At 43.4% G+C, this 21,735-nt stretch overlaps 1 protein-coding gene across 9 annotated transcripts in view; it reads left to right on the forward strand.

Moving 5' to 3' along the window:
• The window catches only part of LOC129637986 (RNA binding protein fox-1 homolog 1), a 408,351-nt gene extending 386,986 nt beyond the window's left edge, over positions 1-21,365 (forward strand). For 2 of the 9 annotated variants that reach the window (XM_055562377.1, XM_055562379.1), the window contains 3 exons: positions 1,007-1,059; positions 17,370-17,445; positions 19,411-21,365. In XM_055562377.1, coding sequence (XP_055418352.1) covers positions 1,007-1,059; positions 17,370-17,445; position 19,411 — 130 coding nt within the window. In that variant the 3' untranslated portion in view covers positions 19,412-21,365. Of the gene's footprint in view, positions 1-1,006; positions 1,060-17,369; positions 17,446-17,839; positions 18,042-19,410 lie in introns of those variants that run through there. The other 7 variants (XM_055562380.1, XM_055562373.1, XM_055562381.1 and 4 more) reach the window with 6 other exon arrangements.
• The last annotated feature ends 370 nt before the right edge of the window (positions 21,366-21,735 follow it).

Genomic DNA, 21,735 nt, shown 5'->3' on the forward strand with positions numbered 1-21,735 from the left:
AGTTACCTTCTGCAACAGGAAAACTTTCTTAAGATGTTTTAAGAGATGCTCAATCACTAGACCAATCAAACTGAAATGCACTTATCTTGGTTCTAGATGATTCCCATACACAGAAGACTCTAACAAATAAGAATTAGAAGCCTTAGTACTCCTGCCTCTGAGGCATTTAAGAGCCTTGCCGATCTCATTGGGACATTTTTGTAATCTGCCTGACACAGATGTTCTTATTTCTAGAGAAACAGACAGTACCCCTGGATTAGAATACATTACCTTGTGGAAATGCCACAGTTGGAAACATCTTAAAAGACTTTTATCATCTTTCTGGATTTATTAAATCAAAGTGAAATAGCGTTTTCCATTTTTATTTTCTTTTTTAATACTGCATCATTAAAAATAATTTGGCAAGACAGGGTTTATTTCAATTGATGAGTTCTCTTACCTTCTTTATGTAGCAAGCCTCATTTGGTGAGAAAATTATTATCCATAACACGATACCATTTAATGTTCTCTTCAGAAATGATGGCATTGCTTTTTCTTTCCTTTAAAATTTTTTTAATATTATACTATAATAGTAATAAAGTCTGGAATTGTATGATTTTCCTAGCTAGTTGCAGTATACTCTTTTTCTAATAGTCTATTTTTTTCTTTTTAGCATAGTCTCCTTTGAGTGTAAGAAATCCATAGAAGCTCAGTTTGAAAAACCCTAAGCCTTAGAAACCCACCCTGGCATGATAACATGTTAGTAACACATAGTATTAATATCTCATGCAACAGCTGTACATGGTCCATGTTCTGACATCACCATGATTTTGTGGAAGGGTTCCCTCGCATGCCTGTTTCATGATCTTCCTAAACTCTCCAAGCCCACAATAGCAACACATTTCCTTGCAACATCCATTCAAACTCAGCACCCTTCCCTTACCTCATCTGACTACATCGAACCAATTGGCAGAGAGCGCATTTCCCCCTGAGCGAGCAGTATTGTGAATTTTATCTTCTCTTCCAGAAATCAGTTCGTCTTCGTTGCAGCAGATGAAATTTCTTGTAACACCTCTGCAGGTAACAAACATTGCTACTTCTTGGTGCATCCATCCAACTCTCAGTATCCTTTGTTTTTCTTTTTTTCCCTTCACATGCTGCAGTCGGTCATGCTAGAAAGTTGAGTTAAAAAAAAAAAAGTCATATCTTTGCAGTATAGCTGGAGCTTTTAGGCTCTGCTGTCTAAAAAGACAGTAGGCGTTTTGCTAACTTGGATGTTTTATTTCCGGTTTTAATAATACATGATCCAGAAAAGTAAGACTATATTGAATGAAGCCACAATAAAATATTACAGTATAATCAGTGCTCTTAACATTAAAATACTGAATAGGGGAGATTTAGGCACACAGGCATGGGACTTCTATGTTTTGGGACGTATTATGTCTGGGTTCACATGGGTTTCTATGGGATTATTTGGGATCTTTATGGAATGACTGTTTTATATTATAGGCCCTAAAAGACTGAATCTATAAAGCTGGAGACATTGGGGAATATAATAATCTCTGTCTTATAAGAAGAGGATCTTCATTCCATTAGTTAAAGATCTATTTCCTTTCTTTTAACACATATTACAAGTAGTAAGGCATGAGAGAGACAGAGTCTTCTGTTTTTAAAATCAGTCAGTTAGCAAGTGGAAATTGCCCAGTTGCATGGTGTGTCCATCAAAATAACGCCTGTCTTTTTACTTTGATGTGGTTCAGAACAGTTGTGTTTAGACTTTCATTAGCATGGAATTACTTGATTAAATGTCAAGATAGGTGAGTTGCCTTAACTAACAACAGAATTCTTTTATTTATTTGTTTGTTTATTTTGCTTTTAAGCCTAAACTGTGACCCAAACAATGAGTAGGAGATCTTACCCATGTGTTGCTTTTACCCAAGAAGGGAGGAAATGACAGCTCATCCCCATGTCATTGAGTGTGCCATGACCTTCAAAAGCATACATTAAACAGCCCAACATGTAGACATTCATCTGTCACCAATCACGTGTTATCAGTAGCATGGTGAACAAAGGCATGTTTGCAGCGCTTCACCCCCTGCTTAGGGTCTTAAAAAGAGAAAGACATCAGGGGAGCAGGGAGAACTAGAAACAGGCGCCCAGCCCTCCCTGATCTATTTCATTGATAGTTTCAGTCTCAATATTTTTAATGGGTTATGGTGTTCCCCTGAGAGAGCCTGAGATATACATGCTCACATGATAAAGCGCTAGCTTACAACCTTCCTAGAAAACCCTGCTCTTTCCCTTCTAACTCCTAGCCTCAAGTATCTCTATTTCTACTGTGAGAGATGAATTCACTAATGCCTAATGATAGAAGGTAGGGAGTCCTATTACTGGAGGTGGGGGGGTGGGGACTCTAGGAAAAGAGCCACTTAACCTTTGCAGAACCTTACAGAGAGAATGGAGCATGCGACTGAAGGGGAAATCAGCTTGGGTTGGGGAGGAATGTCGGTTTAAAATGTTAATGAGCATCCTTTGTGGCTATGCTGGTCATCCAGAGCCTCCATCTTCCCGGTGAGCCCGAATGCATGTTCCAGTGTATCTTAGGCTCTATTTTGACATCATAAGTCAAACACTGCGAAGTTACCACCTAAGAGGTAGATATCGATTTTGCCCTGTGACTTAACAAACCCTGCCTTGTAAGCAAGTGGTCTGCATCGAGGAGAAGCTGCAGATAATGAAAGTTTGCCCGAGTCGAGAGAGTGTCTTCGCCTACCTTGTCTAATTTAGGATGGCTGCTCTGTAAATTCTTAATGAATTGCTATTGATCAAATTTCAAATTGAGAGAGATATCCCTGTGGCTTTGATGGTCATATTAATAATATGTTGTATGCTTCATAAAGTTCAATTTGAACTCTGAATTTTGAATCAAGCGTGAAAAAGGAGACACCCATATCCATCAAATGTGAATTATCTCCTAGCCAGATCACTCTCCTCACAGAATGAAAATGAAAAATCAGAACTGTGCAGTCAACAAAGGTTGTGACTCATGGTTTCAATGAAGTCTTGCTCACAGGCTGGAAAAAAACCCAGGGCACCCACACCCTAAGCAACCCAACCGTCTGGAATTCTCCCCTCTCTATATAGAACAACACTCCTTGTTGTTGTTCAGCTGCTGTCATGCCTGATTCTTTGTGACCCTGTGGACTGCAGCACACCAGGCTTCCCTCACTATCTCCTGGAGTTTGCTCAAAACTCATGTCCATTAAGTTGGTGATGCCATCCAAACATCTCATTCTCTATTGCCCCCTTCTCCTCCTACCCTCAGTCTTTCCCAACATCATGATCTCTTCCAAGGAATCAGCTCTTTGCATCAGGTGGCCAAAGTGTTGGAGCTTCAGCTTCAGCATCAGTCCTTCCAATGAATATTCAGGGTTGATTTCCTTTAGGATAGACTGGTCTGATCTCCTTACTGTCCAAGGGACTCTCAAGAGTCTTCTCCAACACCACAATTTGAAAGCATCAATTCTTCGATGCTCACACTCCTTAGGGTGGGTCTGTTGAATCCTCATGTCTCCTGGATTTCAGTATTTGACCTCAAGAGGCAACTTATCCTATTTAAATGGGGGGGAAAAGCGATTGATAAGATGCTTAAAATGTGTTTGGAGGGCCTGATCTATTTGATACCTGAATTTCTTATAAGTATGCATTATTTTATGTGGCTGCCTATGGGGGCAGAGATGGCCAGACAGTTTTGTCTGTGGCTTGGGGCAGAGGTGATGAAATACAGATCATCCAATAGGAGCAACAGGAACTCTGAAGAACTTTTCTTTCTGTTTCCAAAGGAAAAGTGAAGATGCTTCCTTGGGTCTTTGATAGAGACACCCAAGTTATTTTGGTAGAGCCAAAATATCAAATATTGATTCTCCTTTGCTAGACACATAGAAGAAACTTGCATGTGTTGTTTATGCGATTGTATTCACATGGGTATGTATTCTTGTTGTCAGTGGTATTGGTTGTTTTCTTCTTAATTTTATTCCTGAAAGACACGTGTTTATGTGGCTGTCTCATCCACCTTGAACACACCCATGGCTTTCACATTCTGTAACATCAGGAACCTTTAATGAGCTGGATTCTGCAAAAGATGGAAAAAAGGGCAGTGATTTTCCCTCCTCTTCCATCCAAGGCTTTCCTGTCGCTGGGGTTCGTTGGAACTTTAAGACTGGTCAGGGGTTGTAGTTGTAGCAGAATGTGTGAGTCTTATACAAAAACAGAGGTTGAAAAGCACGTGACTTATTTTGATAGAACTGCTGGAAGTTCATGTCAGTTAATTTGTACATGTGGGGTCATCACTGTTCCATACATCACATTACATAAGTCCAGAGAAGGCTTTTCTTCCAAGAGCCTCCATCCTAGTTCAGACCAGACCTCAAGTGACAGGATGATACTGGAGGATCAGCTGCGGTCTGACTTCTTTTTTTTTATGATAAATTGGACTGCTTCGTGGGTTGCAGTGTGACCAGAGCAGAAGAAAGGGAATCTTGCAGCAGACCCCATGAATGAGCATATAATGTACTTGCATGTCAAGTTATGGGCTTCCCAGGTGGCGCTAGTAGTAAAGAACCTGCCCGCCAAAGCAGGAGTCCTAAGAGACGCTGGTTCAATCCCTGGGTCAGGAAGATCCCCAGGAGGAGAGCATGGCAACCCACTACAGTACTCTTGCCTAGAGAATCCCATGGACAGAGGAGCCTGACGGAAGACAGTCCACGGGGTGACAAAGAGTCGGACACAACTGAAACGATTTAGCACGCATGCATGTGGAGTTATGCAATAGCTATAATGAATCAAAAAGCAAGGGTAGGGTAGAAAGTAAGTCACGATGCTCCTTTATATTCACCGATCAGAGATTGCCTCTCTGAGAGGGTGACACTTGAGCTGGGACCTGAATCGAGCCAGGGTGAGAGCCAGGTGAGTAACCGTGGAACCGGAAGCATTTCAGGCTACAGCAGTAGCACGTCCGGAGGCGCTGTGGTTGACGCATGCGCGAAATGTTGAGGCTCGGCGTGGCTACAGAGTGTGAGTACAGGGAAAATTTCAGAGATAACATCAGGAAGACAGTCAGCTGCTGCTGCTGCTGCTAAGTTGCTTCAGTCGTGTCCGACTCTGTGCGACCCTATAGACGGCAGCCCACCAGGCTCCCCCATCCCTGGGATTCTCCAGGCGAGAACACTGGAGTGGGTTGCCATTTCCTTCTCCAATGCAGGAAAGTGAAAAGTGAAAGTGAAGTCGCTCAGTCGTATCTGACTCTTAGCGACCCCATGGACTGGAGCCTACCAGGCTCCTGCGTCCATGGGATGTTCCAGGCAAGAGTACTGGAGTGGGGTGCCATTGCCTTCTCCAACACAGCCAGGGGTCCAAACAAATTAGGACTCGGAGGTTACAGAAATCATTTGAGATTTTAAGTGTGATAGGATGACGTTGGAGGGTCGACAGTGGTCTGACTTTTTTTTTTTTTAATGATGAGTTGGACTGGTTTTTGGATTTGCAGTATGGTCAGAGCAGAAAAATACGGAGTCTTGAAGCAACCCAAGGAGGGGTGATGCTGACCTGGTTTAGGATGATGGCTGTAGAAGAGCTGGAAACTGGTTTCTTAGGCTGCATTATGACAAGAGAACAAACAGAATGTACCAGCAGATTAGAGACATGTGCAAGGACCAATTTGTGTTAGATGCCTGCACCTTCCCTCTTCCTCCCATGGTGTATCGGTCATTTCATTTTAGAGTTAAGACCTTTTGAGAGCAGAGAAGACAAGCCCTTCACCCCTGCAGTAAATAACTGTCCCCCAGATAAGCTTCCCTGGTGGCTCAGAGGGTAATGAGTCTGCCTGCACTGTGGGAGACCTGGCTTTGATCCCTGGTTGGGGAAAGATCCCCTGGAGAAGAAAATGGCAACCCACTCCAGTATTCTTGCCTCGAAAATCCCATGGACAAAGGAGCCTGGCTGGCTACAGCCCATAGGGTTGCAAAGAGTCCGGACATGACTGAGAGCTTCACTTTCACTTTCAGATAAACTTTGTTGAATTCCCCACGTTGTAGTCATAACTTGCTGTCATTTATTGTGCATAGTCCGTGTACTAGCAAGTATGATAAATTATATACAGTATATACATATATGCATGTATGTATATATGTACCTATGTATACATGTGTATAAAATTCATTACAGTATCTCAGCGGGGCAGAGGTTACTATCACCGTTATTTGCAAATTTCAAAAGAACAATATGCTCAAACCCAGAGAGGTTTGGTAACTTGGCCATGGTTACCATGGTTACACAGGAGTCTATCTGGTGCCACTGTTCCTTCCACTGAATTGCACTGCCCCCAAGTGCTCCTTTCATCTTGACCTTGGATGCTTGACCTTCACCTCCAGGTGGAATTCTGCATTCTTCAGTCGTGCTGTCTTGCTTCTAGAAAACTAGTATTTATGAACTGGGGAGAGGGCATAGTTGTTCAAATTTGGAGGGACCCAGGTGGCTCAAAGGGTAAGGAATCCTTCTGCAATGCAGGAGACTCAGGAGACACGGTTTCGATCCCTGGGTTGGGAATATCCTCTAGAGAAGGAAATGGCAATCCACTCCAGTATTCTTGCCTGGAGAATCCCGTGGATGGAGGAGCCTGGAGGGTTGCAAAGAGTTGGACACAACTGAGCGACTGAACACGTATGCAGTAGGATTAGCTATATATTAATTGTTTTCTTTAAAGCAATTATAACTAGGTATATACAAAGATATTTATTTTCTTCAATATTTTTGAAAAATTGCTATCAACCTGAGTACCCAAGAATGCAGTGGGTAGATAGATTAAAATATAATATCATTAAACAATAGATTATTATGACACAACTGAAGCGACTGATCACCACCACCAGGGAACTAAATGATTCTCTAAACAGATGGTCCAGTGGGAGTTTATCTGCCTTGGCCCCATCTCCTTCATACAGCTCGTGTCTGCTGAGCACATGACGTGTGGGGCCCAGGTCTAGGGGCGCAGGACTGAGTGGCAAAGAGAAAATTCTGCACATCCAGGAGGACAGAGGGGGACACCAGCCAAGGGTGTTTTAGAGCAGTTCTCCAGAAATCGTTCCTTTGCTGAAAAGCAGTGGCTAAAAATTGACAGAGAAGATAAACGATGCCCTGGAAAGTACCAGACACTTTGAGCTTGTTGTTTTGGCTACCAGTTGCCGCCTGCCCAGGGCAGCATGTGCACATGTTTATGTGTCTCTGGGATGCAGGTGAGGCTGGGTCTCCATCTGGCAGCAAGTTTCACGCCTTCTACCATGCCAGGTACCATCATGTTGGTTGGGAAGCCAGCCCAGGGACAGACTCTCAGTCCTTTTTGAGCACTCAATACAGACACGTGGGGCCTGGGAAGAAGCCTGGACCAACACACCTGCAAACGCTGCTGAAACCAGTCTCCTTGGGGTGGTGGGTTGCTGTCCACTTTTATTAGAGACATTATTTATCAAGTTTGGGGCCACAGTGGGGAGTATCACTACCCCCTTCAATCTTTTTATTCCCCACTAACCTGAACACACACACACACATACATGCACACCCAGGCAGCCGCACTAAGACTTCAGATACTAGTTAGAAGAAACTTCTAAATTGACCATTCCTCTAATTGATCCTTCAGCAAATTTCATCTAAGGGTCTCTCCTTTCCATTTTGGTGATCTGATTATTCAGCAAAGTTGTCATGCAGCAAAACGATCAGTAGTTAATTGGTCTGTTTCCAGTAAAGTGTGATGTGTGTTCTAATAGGGGAAGCACAGGGTGCTAAGGGAACATGCAGGGAAAGGAATTTAGTGAAGATCTTCCAAGTGTTGACTGAGTGCTTACAGTGGACTGGACACAGTTCAAAGCCTGTTACATGCAATAATGATACCTCCTAAAAATGAAATGTCTTTATCAGTTTACTTATGAACATTAATAATGTCTAGAGAGCTCTGCACTAGCCTGAGTAAGGGAGGGTTAACCAGGGCAGATTTTTTTTTAAAAAAATATACAACAGCAGGTGTCAGATGTCAGATTGGGTGATGATCACCTGCAGATTATTACGCATGCATAAACAACAAGGTCCTACTGTACAGCATGGAGAATTATATCCCATGATAAACCGTAATGGAAAAGAATATTTTTATTTATTTATTTTTAAAAATTTTATCAGAGTAGAGTTGCTTTACAATGTTGCATTAGTTTCTGCTGTACAGCAAAGTGAATCAGTTATACATATATCCTCTCTTTTTTAGATTTTCTTGCCATTTAGGTCTTTATACAGTATTGAGGAGAGTTCACTGTGCTGTGGGCTTCCCCGGTGACTCAGTGGTAAAGAATCCCCCTGCAATGCAGGATATGCAGGAGATATGGGTTCATTCCCTGGGTCAGGAAGATCCCCTGGAGGAGGGCATGGCAGTATTCTTGCCTGAAGAATCCCATGGACAGAGGAACCTGGTGGGCTACAATCCATGGGGTTGCAAAGAGTCAGACACGACTGAGCAGCTTTCAGCATGCTTGCCCTGTGCTATACAGTAGGTCCTTCTTAGCTATCTATTTTATACACAGAGTGTATATATGTCATTTCCAGTCTCCCAGTTCATCCCACCCCTTCCTTCCTTCCTTGGTATTCTTACGTTTGTTCTCTACATCTGTGTCCCTATTTCAGCTAGTGAAGTAAGTCAGAAAGAGAAAAACAAACATCATAGAATATCACTTACATGTGGCATCTAGAAAAATGGTACAGATGAACTTATCTGCATAATGGAAAAGAATATTTTAAAATGTGTATATATCTGTAACTGAATCCCTTTGCTTTACAGAAGAAATTAACACAACATTGTAAATCAACTATACTTCAATTGAAAAGTACTAAAACTGAAAAAAAAATAAAAAATACAGATTCCACTCCATCCTGCCTTCTCCCTGCCTCAGAAATTCCTGTTCCTAGATCAGGAGATAGAGCCTGACAATCAAAGTTCTTAGGAGTTTCCCCAGACCATTCTCACAGAGGAGACCTCAGCTCACACTCCAGGAAACATTGAGTTGACCCATCAGGAATCTTTTGTCTTTCAATGAGGAGAACATTCTGTAGATTTTTCTGGAGACGTTCTCTGCAACATGGCGACCGATTACCATGTGACCATGGAGCCCTCTGGAACGTGCTTGGTCCATGTGGACATGAGCTCTCAGTATACAATACACAGTAGATTTCAACAGTGTAGTATGAACATAATGTAAAGTATGTCATGCATTATCTTTATGTCAGTGACACATTGAAATGATACTATTTTTAATCTGTTGGATCAAATTAAAATATAAAAATAAATGACACCTATTTTCCATTTATTTTTTTTAATGTGGCTACTGGGAAAATTACAATGTCCTATGTAGCTTGTCTTTGTGGCTCTTACCATATTTCTATCAGAGAGCCACGTTTTCATTCATTTTGCTCCAATGAATATTGAAAGAGTATGTGTGCCCCAGGAATGGGTCTCTTAGCAGCAAGGATGCTCACCTGGAATTAAAATATTTCGACAGTTAACCTGGACATTGGTAGTATGTCGTGTTGTTCGGTCACTGCTGTGTCTGACTCTTTCCAACCCCATGGACTGCAGCACGCCAGGCTTCCCTGTCCTTCGCTATCTTCTGGAGTTCGCTCAGACTCATGTCCAGTGACGCCATCCAACCATCTCATCCTCTGTCACCCTCTTCTCCTCCTGTCCTCAATCTTGCCCAGCATCAGGGTCTTTTCCAGTGGGTCAGCTCTTTGCGTCAGGTGGCCAAAATAGTGGAACTTCAGCTTCAGCATCAGTCCTTCCAATGTGTTTTAACTTTATGTTTTAATTTTGCCTCTGTGTGTGTGTGTGTATGTGTGTGTGTGTGTCTATACGCACTGTAGCGGGACATCTCTAGTATACAGGCCCAGAATCTGTCTCCCTCTCATCCCGTTAAAACCATTGATCTGCTTACATGGGGCTTGGAGGTTGCTGTACCCATGGCTTCAGAAGGACAACTCAATTTGGGAGTAGTTCTGACGCAGGTATTCCAGGGGTTTTACTGGAGGAACCCCACGTGGAACAGAGAGAGGGCAGAAGCCGAAATTCTCTTAGTCTTTTAAAACAAATGCATTTATTTCTTTGGATGCACTGGGTCTTTGTTGCTGCGCGGGCTTTCTCTAGTCGCGATGTGCGGGCTTCTCATCAGGGTGACTTATCTTGTTGTGGAGCTCTGGCTCTCAGTGCCTGGACTTCAGTAGGTGCCCCGTGGCATGTGGAATCTTGGGCCTCGAACCCATGGAATCAAACCGGTGTCCTGTGCATTGGCAGGCGGGCTCTTAACCACTAAACCACCAGGGAAGTCCATCCCTGCTACTTTGGAGGAAAAGAATCATGAGACTGAAAAAGGCAATCCGCGAAGATAATCATTTCAAATCCAAGCTAAGGAAGTGAGCCACAGGAGAGTTCAGAAATGTCAGCGTCAGGTTGCGGTAACTCTTTAGCTCCTCTTGGAGAATGTCTTCTGCCTCTACTCTGTCCTTCTTGGAGGTTTTGAGTTATGGGATTGATTCTGCTTTCTGACTTGCATGTCTTGGGAAGCTTTTAGAAAAGCCCTGGTCACCCATGTGGTCTACAATCATAGAAGTCATTGCCTAGATGAGACTAGAAGAAAGCTGCAGTCGCCATAGAGGAATATTCCTTAGTGAGTGCCTTCACCAATGCCAGCTGAGTATTGAGGTCTGAGACCACAGGGGCAGGAAGGGGAGCATTTCCTGGCTAAACCATTGCTCTCCAAATAGCAGGTCATGAGGACCATGGGGCTGTGTTTAGGGCCCTCTTTGTACACTCTATGGGAGGTGTGTGGCTGGTGTGTATTAAGCTCCCAATACCTTCCAGACTCTATCTTAGATCTGATTATGAAGGCACTATAGCTCTAACGGCGTTGCAGATTCTGGGAGTGCGCATTTTGACCCTTTGTCAGGGATCCTGGTTTGAATGCATACTCTGTAGCGCTTCTCATCATGGTGGGGACTCGAGCGTTGGCACCTTCTTGCTGCCTTGGGACCGTCTAGGAGAGCTCCACCACACTGGGAGCCCCATCGGAGGACTGAGCCTATTTTATTCATCTTTCTGCCCCCAGGGACACCCCCCGCCCCAGCTATCTTTGGGACAGGAGGCGTGGGGGCTGAAATAAGAATAAAAGTTCTCAGGAGCATAAAGACTGTGACTTCAAATATACAGAGTGAAGTCTATGGAGTGAAGTTAATGACAGTGTTCTTCCTATGCCCCTATAAGAAAATCACTTGACTGTTAGAACCCAGGGGCACAGTACTCACATGGCCCTACTGTATTTCATTCACACCCAGCTTGTTGCAGCTGGACTTAGAAGATGTTAAAAATAAGTAGTATTTACATTTCTCAGTCGAGTTGACAAAGCTCTTTCACAAACATGGGTTCATATTTCCCATTCAACAGGCAGCTTACATATTCATTTCACTCCAGCATATCAAGTTCAAATATAGCCATTGAAACTACGTGTGTAACCCATAAATGAGACAGAGCTTCACTTCCGAAAGCATCCGTGAGTTGATCGCTAGAACTACACGCGATCCTGATCCTTTGGGTGCTTCTGCAGACCAAACGGCTGAGCAGGAGAGGTCGGCTTATGGAATTCTGTAGGAGAACCCTTGTATCATAATCTCCCCTCTCTGTAGATGGCTTTTAAATGCCCCTGGTTTCCTTTCATGCACTTTACCTGTGAATTAGGCAGAGCTCAGACCGAGCAGAAATCATTTTACAAACAAGGAAGATGAGGTTCAGAGAGTTCCCTGCATCACTGATCAAGGACACTGCAAAGGGAGAACTTGAATCTGGATCTTCTGGCTCCAAGCCTTTGTCCTCTGTGGGGCAGGCCAGCCTCCTGGTTTTCTTGTCGCAAGGTCAAAAACAGACGAGGGTTCATGATGGCCTTGAGCTACAGCAAACTAGACAGCAGAGCAGTTATCGTGTCTTACTTTGACTGTTTTTTTCCCTTCGATGAACTTGGGCTTCCCTGGTGATTCAGACGGTCAAGAATCTGCTTGCAGTACAGGAGACCCGGTTTCAATCTCTGGGTCAGGAAGATCCCCTGGAAAATGGAGTGATGAACTTAATGGCAACTTGGCCTCTGTAAACTCTCAAGGGTGATGGGAAATAACACACTGTGTATTTTGAGACTCAAGGAGCTTTTCTTCTGAGCATCTTGTGTTTTGATTGTCTCTGGGAGCAAGTGATGTAGAATCTTCAGAAAGCATAGCTCCTAGGATCGTGGCTACTGACAGAAAGGTTATGGTGGATACCAAGGTCTTCCCAGGCCTCTTGTCTCTCCTTATCTCTCCTTCACTCAACAAGTGGCATTGGCTTGCTCCCTCATTCACCTGCCCCATAGTTAGTGCTATGCTAGACAATGGAGAGAAAGGAGGAAACAAGATAGACTCAGCCCAGCCCCTGGGGGTGGGGGTGGGGCTGGCATTCCAGAAGGGGCACAGATACACAGTCAACTCAGGAAGTAAGTCACCAAAATGAATGGAGATCTGCTCCATTAGGTGAAGGATGGGGATGTGGTTGGAAAGTGTGCTTAAGAAAGAGCGGTCAAGGAGGCAGGCAGCACTGGGGAGCTGACGTTTGAGCTGAGAGGTCAAGGATGAAAGGGAGCAGCTCAGATGAGCTGGCCAGGGTCCCAAGGGGAGAACGAATTTGCTCGCGTCCTGGGAGTCCTGATGAGCAAGGGGTGGGGTTGGGGGTGAGATGGGGGTGAGAGCAGGGCAGGGATGACTCAGGCAAGTTGGATTTTATTCTACGATAAGTGGGAAATCATTGAAGGATTTTAAGCAAGGGCATTAAGTATGATTAGGCTCCAGTACTCTTGCCTGGAAAATCCCATGGACGGAGGAGCCTGGTAGGCTGCAGTCCATGGGGTCACTAGGAGTCGGACACGACTAAGCGACTTTACTTTCACTTTTCACTTTCATGCATTGGAGAAGGAAATGGCAACCCACTCCAGTGTTCTTGCCTGGAGAATCCCAGGGACAGGAGAGCCTGGTGGGCTGCCATCTCTAGGGTCGCACAGAGTCGGACACGACTGAAGCGACTTAGCAGCAGCAGCAGCAGCAGGCTGATACAGGTTTATATTTAAATAGATGGAAAGATAGGTGACAGGCAGCTAGGCAGATAGACAGACAGATTATAGATAGATAGATAATTGGTAGATAGACAGATGATAGATAGATAGAGGTAGACAGATGATGGAGAGACAGAGATGATTGATAGATGATAGAGACAGAGTGATAAATGATAGATAATAGATAGACAGACACAAGTGATAGATGATAGAGAGACAGACAGACAGATAGATGACAGATAGACAGAGATATAAATGACTGTTTCTGATTTGGTTCTGATGAAATACCAGCAGTTTATGTCAGGGTGGTGATAGTGTGAGTGACGTGGACATGTCTCAGATTTCATCCATAATTTCTGACCGGTGGGCTGTGGGGCCACAGCGAGCATCGGGCCCGATTGTACACCTGTCCGCTTCGGTGGGGATGGCTGGTCCGCAGGGTGACGCCAGTTGTGGGTCTGTCCCCACGTGGTGTCCACCGGGCATTCCCCATCCTTCCCGCCGAGGTCCCTGGGAACCACCCCTCTTCCTCTGGGCTCCGCTGCCGGAGGTCACTGGTGTGGCCAGCATCCCCGCAGCCTCAGTGGAGCTCCAGTCCACATCTTCCCTGATAACCTTGTGTCTAAATGGTGGTGTCACGGAAGGGCGTGTTTCAGGATTAGCATTTGAAAAGACGCCTCCTTGCTTTCAGTTTGAGCTGACATGGTCCCTTTTCCTCTGTGGAGATGAAATTTATTAATCATAATAAAAACCATCGGATTCTGAAGGTAGAGGTCACCCTGAGGAGCAAAAAGGAGCTTGCTCATTTATGAGGACCAGTTCGGCGCTGCTCTTTTTCTTCTGCCCTGGAAGGGAACACTGCCAAACTGTTAGCTTGATTTTTCTTTGGAGGCTGACGCCCAGCCCAGAGTTATCGATGGATGACCATTAAAGGATGTGAGAGGAAAAGTGGGGGGTTACCTTTTCACATTCAGATCACTACTCTGTTGTCTCCTCAAAACGGGACATTTTTGCCACAGCAAAATCAGTCCCCAAATTAAAAAAAAAAAAAAAAAAAAAAACTACTAATCATTGCTCTGAATTAGCATCTTTACTGCTTGTTTTGGAGGAACACCACGCTGTGGCATCATTTAGTAAATATCCAAGCATTTTTAGTTCACTTTTGCAATTTATAGCCAGTTCCTATAACCAGCTTTGCCAGTCAAAAATACATTAAAAATAATCCTATTACTTTTTTTTCCCCCTCCAGATCCATGACAGACTTTATTTTCTCATGAAATGAAAATCAACACCAAAGTCATCCATCATGTTCTTTTCTCCCTATTAGTAGCTGCTTCTAATTAGGGGTAAACGCCCCAGTTTCATGAGTAACCTCCATGAATAAAAGATTTATTTCAAAAAGTCATCATTCTTCTTGCTTTAACACACCCTGTCTTGGACATACATCTGCTTTTTTTTTTTCCTCCCTGAGCAAGGGGGAATCTTTGATTAAAGGCAGTTTCACTGAGTCAAAGTCACAAAGGATGTCCCAAGGAACAAAAGCAAGAAGGGCTTGCCTATTTGTTAGTTTCACTGAGAGATTCATCTCAGAAAAGTAACTCCTGTTCATTTTTGGGGATCAGGAGAATGCTGAATGTTGATGCTTTTGAGGATCAGGCGGAAGACTCATGTAGATGATTTGAGCTCAGTGACCTTTGAAACAAGCAGAGGGCTTGGGAGTAAAGCATGTCCAATGAGAGCGTAGTATTTTGTTGTCCAGTCGCTAAGTCGTGTCTGACTCCTTGCGATCCCATGGACTGCAGCACACCAGGCTTCCCTGTCCTTCACTATCTCCCAGAGTTTGCTCAAAGTCATGTCCATTGATTTGATGATGCCATCCAGCCATCTCATTTTCTCTGTTGCTCCCCTTCTCCTCCTGTCTCAATCTTTCCCAGAATCAGGAGGTTAGTATAATCATTTTTTTTTCCCCCAATCTGGAGTCTAACTCAGAGCCTGAGAGTTAGAAGGTTTTCCCCCTGGTTCTTCCTTCTCAGGCTTTACGATGTGAGATCTATCCAGTGCATTCTTTTTTTTTTTTTTTTTTTTTTTTTTTAATTTTATTTTATTTTTAAACTTTACATAACTGTATTAGATTTGCCAAATATCAAAATGAATCCGCCACAGGTTTACATGTGTTCCCCATCCTGAACCCTCCTCCCTCCTCCCTCCCCATTCCATCCCTCTGGGTCGTCCCAGTGCACCAGCCCCAAGCATCCAGTATCGTGCATCGAACCTGGACTGGCAACTCATTTCATACATGATATTTACATGTTTCAATGCCATTCTCCCAAATCTTCCCACCCTCTCCCTCTCCCACAGAGTCCATAAGACTGTTCTATACATCAGTGTCTCTTTTGCTGTCTCGTACACAGGGTTGCATTCTTATCCATCAAGTATGAGAAGGAAGATTAGAAGGCAAGTAGGGAAAGACAGGGGAGGAGAAGAATAAAGTCAATGCAAATTCGACCCCAAGGTTGATAGTATAGACCAATGACTTCTTCCTGGCTTGTTCCTTCCTTCCTTAAAGGAGTGTTCAAGATTCAAAAGCCATTGATAATTCACACCTACCCCATCTAGTGGCTGGTTTACCCCTCCCCTAGCCAATGTGAATGTTGGTCACCAATGGTACCCAACTGCCTCTTTCTGCAGAGACTTACCCTCTCCCAAAGAATCACTGCAACTAGGAAGTTTATCCTCTGCCCTTCTAGGAAGTCTACAGCTAATGCTTAACTAACAAGAGCATTAAAAAGCCAACCCACTTGCCTCCAGCTGGGATCAACTTTGGGGTGCAACTCAGGATTAGGGAGAAGTTAGTTTTCAGCTCAGAACTGATACACCCTTGGTTCTCTATTTTCCCTTTCTCTGAGCTGCTTGCCTCTCCCTCCTCTTAAACATACCACCCTCAACAAATCAGGGGCGGAAGAATCTCCATTTCAGGCTTTGCTTCCAGAGACCCTCACCTAACCTCACCTGCATCTCAGCTGTGATCATTACCAAAACAGCAGCATTCAAACTCTAACAAGATATCTGGCAGGCCGTTCAAGGAAGGATATCTGGAACCATGGAAAGAGCGTGAGAGTTGCCCTGAGACATTCAAGGATTAGCTCTGACTCTGTCTAGCTCTGTGACTTTGAGCAAATGACCCAGTCTCTCTGAGCTCTAATATCTGATGAGTTGCATTGTTCATCCAATGCATTAGGTATCCATCTCTTCTACATTTTTCTTCTAAAGCCTGTGCTGGGCATCAGGGCAGTGGAAGGAGGATGGTAGAGAGAGGAGGAAAAAATCCTCAGATATAAGGAAATGTCATCAAGAAATACTGTTCAAGGGACTTCCTGGCAGTCCAGTGGTTAAGACTTTGCCTTCCAATGCAGGTTCCACTCCTGGTCAGGGAGTTAAGATCCCACATGCCTCGTGGCCAAAAAACCAAAACATAATACAAAAGCAATATTGTAACAAATTCAATAAAGACTTTAAAAATGATCCATATTAAAAAAAAAAAACTTTAAAAAAAAGAGAAATATTGTTTAAAATGTATCGCTTCCCAGAACCTGGCTAGAGATTGGTGAGATAGAAGTTCTGGGGTGATAGACTCAAAAATCAAATCAGGCTCTAATTCTTGAGTGGGGGGGGGAGGTCCCACAAAGCCTTCAAGGATGCTTCTGTTTGAATACATCTGTTCTTTCCCATTCTGACATGTTCGGCCCTAACTGTAAAGACTGGGTCCTTTTTGGCCCACCCTGTCTCACTTGATTGGTGACAACTTTGTTAGGAAAAGAGGGCAATCTGTCTTGATTATAATGGGTCCTCTGTGGTTCCTGGCTTTCTTAAAACCACTCTTTCAAGCTGTTGCCTGCCTCCAACCCAGTGTAGAAAGGGTTGTTTGAGAGAGAGAGGAAACACACACACACACACACACACACACACCACGTACTTTTATCACCAGCGATGTTAAGTGGACACAGGAATGGTTGTATAGGATGGACTTTTCTCATGTTATGTGGCCGATTGGAATGTGTTTCTTATTTCTCAAGATGGATAGGGCCCCTCCACACTGTCTTGGTATTTTGTGTTTTACGGTTGTTATTGTTACTTCGTTAATCATATATTATGGCTTAATCTTCCCCTCTGTCTTCCTTCTAGTTACGGACGAGTTTATGCTACCGACCCCTACCACCACACACTTGCTCCAGCCCCCACCTACGGCGTTGGTGCCATGGTGAGTACCGCTTCCTCCTCTTCCTCGCTTCCTCCTTGCCCCCCTCCCCCGGCCCCCGGCCGCCCCTCCCCCCAGCTGGGATCTCAGGATGGGTTGACGGCTGACGTCCTCTCACTTTCCCTTAATTGAATTTGTCTCTTGTGCTAACAGCAGCTAAAAAATGCCACATTAATCCTCCCAGTAAACTTGATAAATGTCTTAATTTCTTGGCAATGTCGTGCATGTAAGTTATTATATTTCTCATTTTGCAAGTCTCACCTAGCCAAGCACTTACCTTAATGGAATAATTAGTCATGTTGATAATGAAATCCATCACTAACGGAATGCAGTGTCAATGCAGAACTTTTTGTTTTCTTTTTTTTTTCCCTCCCTCCCTTGCCGCTCATTCACATAGCCCCAAGGTTCCAGCCCCACCACAGACCTCAGAGGAGCTAAGCTGCACAGTTCCAGGCCTCTGCTGTCAGGCAGCTGAGAATCTGACTGCCTCTCCTCCCCTATTACAATTCATGTTTAAAGTCATAGTCGCCCAGGAAAGAAAATAGAGAGAGAGGCACGCTTTGTGTGGGTGCCTAGTACATAAGGAATTAGAAGGAAGCAGTTTGGGAGTTGTCTTTTTGTTCTTTTTTTTTTTTTTTTTTTTTTGGTGGGAGTGGGGCTGGGCTTTTGTTTTGGGAGGGGTTTGGGGGGAGGGTAACACTGGGAGTTGAAGGGGGGGGATGGTGAATTTGCCTGTACTTGTTCAAACTTCTATGCACTAAAAGCGTACAGTAAGACGTGCCCATCACGTGAGAGCGTATGCAATCATTACAAAGCTTTTTGGCATGCAGATTTCTGCTTGAGATCAAGAGGATCAGTTCTTCTCCTAAAGATAAAGCCCCAGAGGCATTCATTGGCATCGCCAAAACTTTTCACAAAAGGAGATAGTTAAGTGCCGTCTAAATCCACGGCTAGGCAATTCCCTGGAGCTTGGCGGTAGACATTCCGCCATAATTGGGAAACCTATCATGTTTTGCACAAGCTCAATGACATCCAGTAATTCATCTGCACAACTCCCCTCTCAAGAACACCTTCCATACAGATTGTTCAGCTGAGTCAAGTAAAGAGTGGACTTACATGTTCATCCCACTTTCGCTATTCAGCCACTCTACTTCAACACCCAGTCCACTGGGGGAAAGTGTTGGCCAAGAGGGTTGAATGATGACATTCAATAAGTCCTCTGCATGCAACATCTTGAGTGTAGACAGAGCCTTTCCCAACAGAGCACATTATTATCAGTGACTCAGAAGGCCAACCCTAAGAGACAGCATCAATCCTTCAGTGGCCCATTTGTTTCAGAGTCCTTTTTAGCTCCCGGGGCTGGCCACCCGAATTTGGTTCTACAGAGAATTTTTGTTATAAGGAGCTATGGGGGGAGGAGGTCAGGATTGGTCCTATCTTCAATTCTCTAATAAGTGGACCCGGGATGGGTAGGGGATGCCTCCATATTGGTTGTTTCTGAGTGTCTATTTTTTCAAACAGTAGTCTTTTTTTTTTTTTTTTTTTTTGATGATCCACATGTTGTAAAAGGAAAATGTAAAAAACACACCCCTTACATTGCTTTGTTTCAGAATGCTTTTGCATCCTTGATACACAGTATTGTTAGTGACTCAAACAAGCCAACAATAAGAGACAGCATCAATCCTTCAGCAGCCCATTTGTTTCAGAGTCCTTTATAGCTCCCAGGACTGGCCGCCCGAATTTGGTTCTACAGGGATTTTTTGTTGTAAGGAGCGACTGGCAGGTGGGGAGAGGTCAGGCTTGGCAGTATCTTCAATTCTCTAAAAAGTGGACCCGGGATGGGTAGGGGACGCCTCCATATTGGTTGTTTCCGAGTGTCTATTTTTTCACATAGTAGTCTTTTTTGATGATCCACGTGTTGCAAAAGGAAAATGTAAAAAACACACCCCTTAAATTGCTTTGTTTCAGAATGCTTTTGCACCCTTGACTGATGCCAAGACTAGGAGCCATGCTGACGATGTGGGTCTCGTTCTTTCTTCATTGCAGGCTAGTATATACCGAGGGGGATACAACCGTTTTGCTCCATACTAAATGACAAAAACCATTAAAAAAAAAAAAAAAAAACCTTCCAATGTGGGGAAAAGGAAGCTTTCCGAGGCCTGGGTATTGCAATACATGCAGTAGTGCATCATTTTAGCATCTAAAAAAAAAAATTAAATTAAAAAGAGGAAAAAAAATTACATTTTTTATCTTATACCTCAGATATTTTGTTCTGTGTATTTTAATATTGTGGGTCTTTCATTTCCGAAGGTTCTGTAGTTTGGTTGCTGGCTGTAGGCAGTTTTTTTTTTTTTTTTTTTTTTTTGTGGTTGATCTAGAGAGATGCTAGCTATGACTAAACACTGGTATAGGGCCATATCCAGAGTGCTGTATTCTGTAAATGAAATTATATATGCTGAATATTAAGCTACTGGGGTTATCAGCTGTTGGGAAAGAGTGTAAGTGACTACAGGAGTCATGTTCTTTTCTGCATCTGCATTATTTTATTTTATGAAACGGGAAGGGTGGGAGGGACCTAGGGGGTGGGGACTGGGGTTTGGTTGAAAGGGAAAAAAAAAAAAGTAACTGATGAATCTAAACGACCCACTGCACCAACGTCCATATAGCAACGGTTCTAAGTTACTCACTGTCAGTTCAAGCCAAAGGTTAGGTTGTTAAGAGGATGCTTCTAGAAACACTTGTGCATCCAAGCTGAATGCAACTGTGCAAACCCACCCTTTACAACCATTCCACCTGGCAGTATTCAGCTTCTTAACCAGCCACTAGTTATCTAGGCAAAAGACTGCTAGTTAGGCCATCCGCAAGCATTCTTTTTATATTTCTTCCAGTATAATAAATTATTGATATCATTGCTGACTTTTATATTACGGGAGGGAAAAAATAACATTAATAAAAAGGTGATAAAAAGCACTGTTTCTATTTTTTTCTTTTTTTCCAAAAAAAAGAAAGTAATAAAAACTTAAATTCTTTGTACCAGTGAAAAAAAAAAATGTATAAAATTTACATCTGTGCAGTGGCGTTGTTAAGTTCTAGAAACAGTCTTTCGAAGCTTTAGTTTTAGCCTCGTAGAACAACTGTTACAGACAAGACGTATAATTTTTATGGAATTACATGATAATCATATTCGGATTTATAGAAGCATTTTACAAGTATTGCAATCATTGGGTAGAGATAATCATGGTATTTTCATCCGCTTGGTACTTTTTGAAACATGACCGTGTTGTGTAAGCAACCTGCAATTTTTCAGTCCGTGAGAGCCCGCCCTCCCATTTTATTTCCCGATCCCCAAGGATTTTCTCAAATCAATATCTTTAGTTTTCTTTTTTTTGTCTCCAAGGCCCAGGACACTTGTCAAAAGGAAGCAAAAAAAGTAGGTCCACCCTCAACATCCCCTAAAGAACGACCCCCTCCCCCCCACCTCGGAAGCAGGGCCAAAATGACGCATCCGAAAAATTGCAGTTTGTCTGTATATTTCTTCTGTTCAAAGTCTCTTCATGTTGTTCTGTTTACAAAGTTAATCTCAGTTGGGGTATCTGTCACGGATCTTCCTGTTTTTGTATTTAAATAAAAAAATATATATATATCCTGCAGCAAGTGGTCCCCAGTAGTTTTGCTGCCATAGTTAACAATTTCCATGTGTGCAGTGCAGGCCTTTGTACGGCACGCACTTTAGTAAAGCTCTCAACTCACTGCTGTGAACCTGCCAATCCGCTGTAACAACTCTGCTTTAAGACAAAACCAGACAAAACTTTAAAAAAAAAAAAAAAGTGTTTGTGATCCAGCTTTTCTCTTGTCATCCAATGTGCATGCAGTAAGATCGGTTGGATATTAAACCATCAATAAAGTTTCACAAGATTTGAAAACCGAGTTTCTGTAGCTTTGCTATCTAAGATCACCGTGATCTTGCAAAAAAATAAAAAAAAAAAACAAAAAATAAAAAAAAAAGAGAGAGAGAGAAACGGGGGAAAAAACTGCTGCTTGGCGGCCAAAAGCAGAGAAAAATATTTCTTTTCACCAGTCGGGGAGGGAGAGGGGAGAGGGTGCTTGATAGCATTCCTGAGACATTCTCATCTTCCCCCACGTGGAAGAAGGTGTTATGACAACGGGTGCCTGGTTGATGTTTTTGAGGGAAAGGACATATTAAGAGGCTACGGCATCCAACCCCAAAGTGGGGTGAGGTGGAAGGAACAGGGGGTTTGGGAGAATCAAGCGAAGTCTCCCATGATTTCTCAG

This window comes from Bubalus kerabau, chromosome 23 (assembly GCF_029407905.1).
Source record: "Bubalus kerabau isolate K-KA32 ecotype Philippines breed swamp buffalo chromosome 23, PCC_UOA_SB_1v2, whole genome shotgun sequence".
NCBI lineage: Eukaryota > Metazoa > Chordata > Mammalia > Artiodactyla > Bovidae > Bubalus > Bubalus kerabau.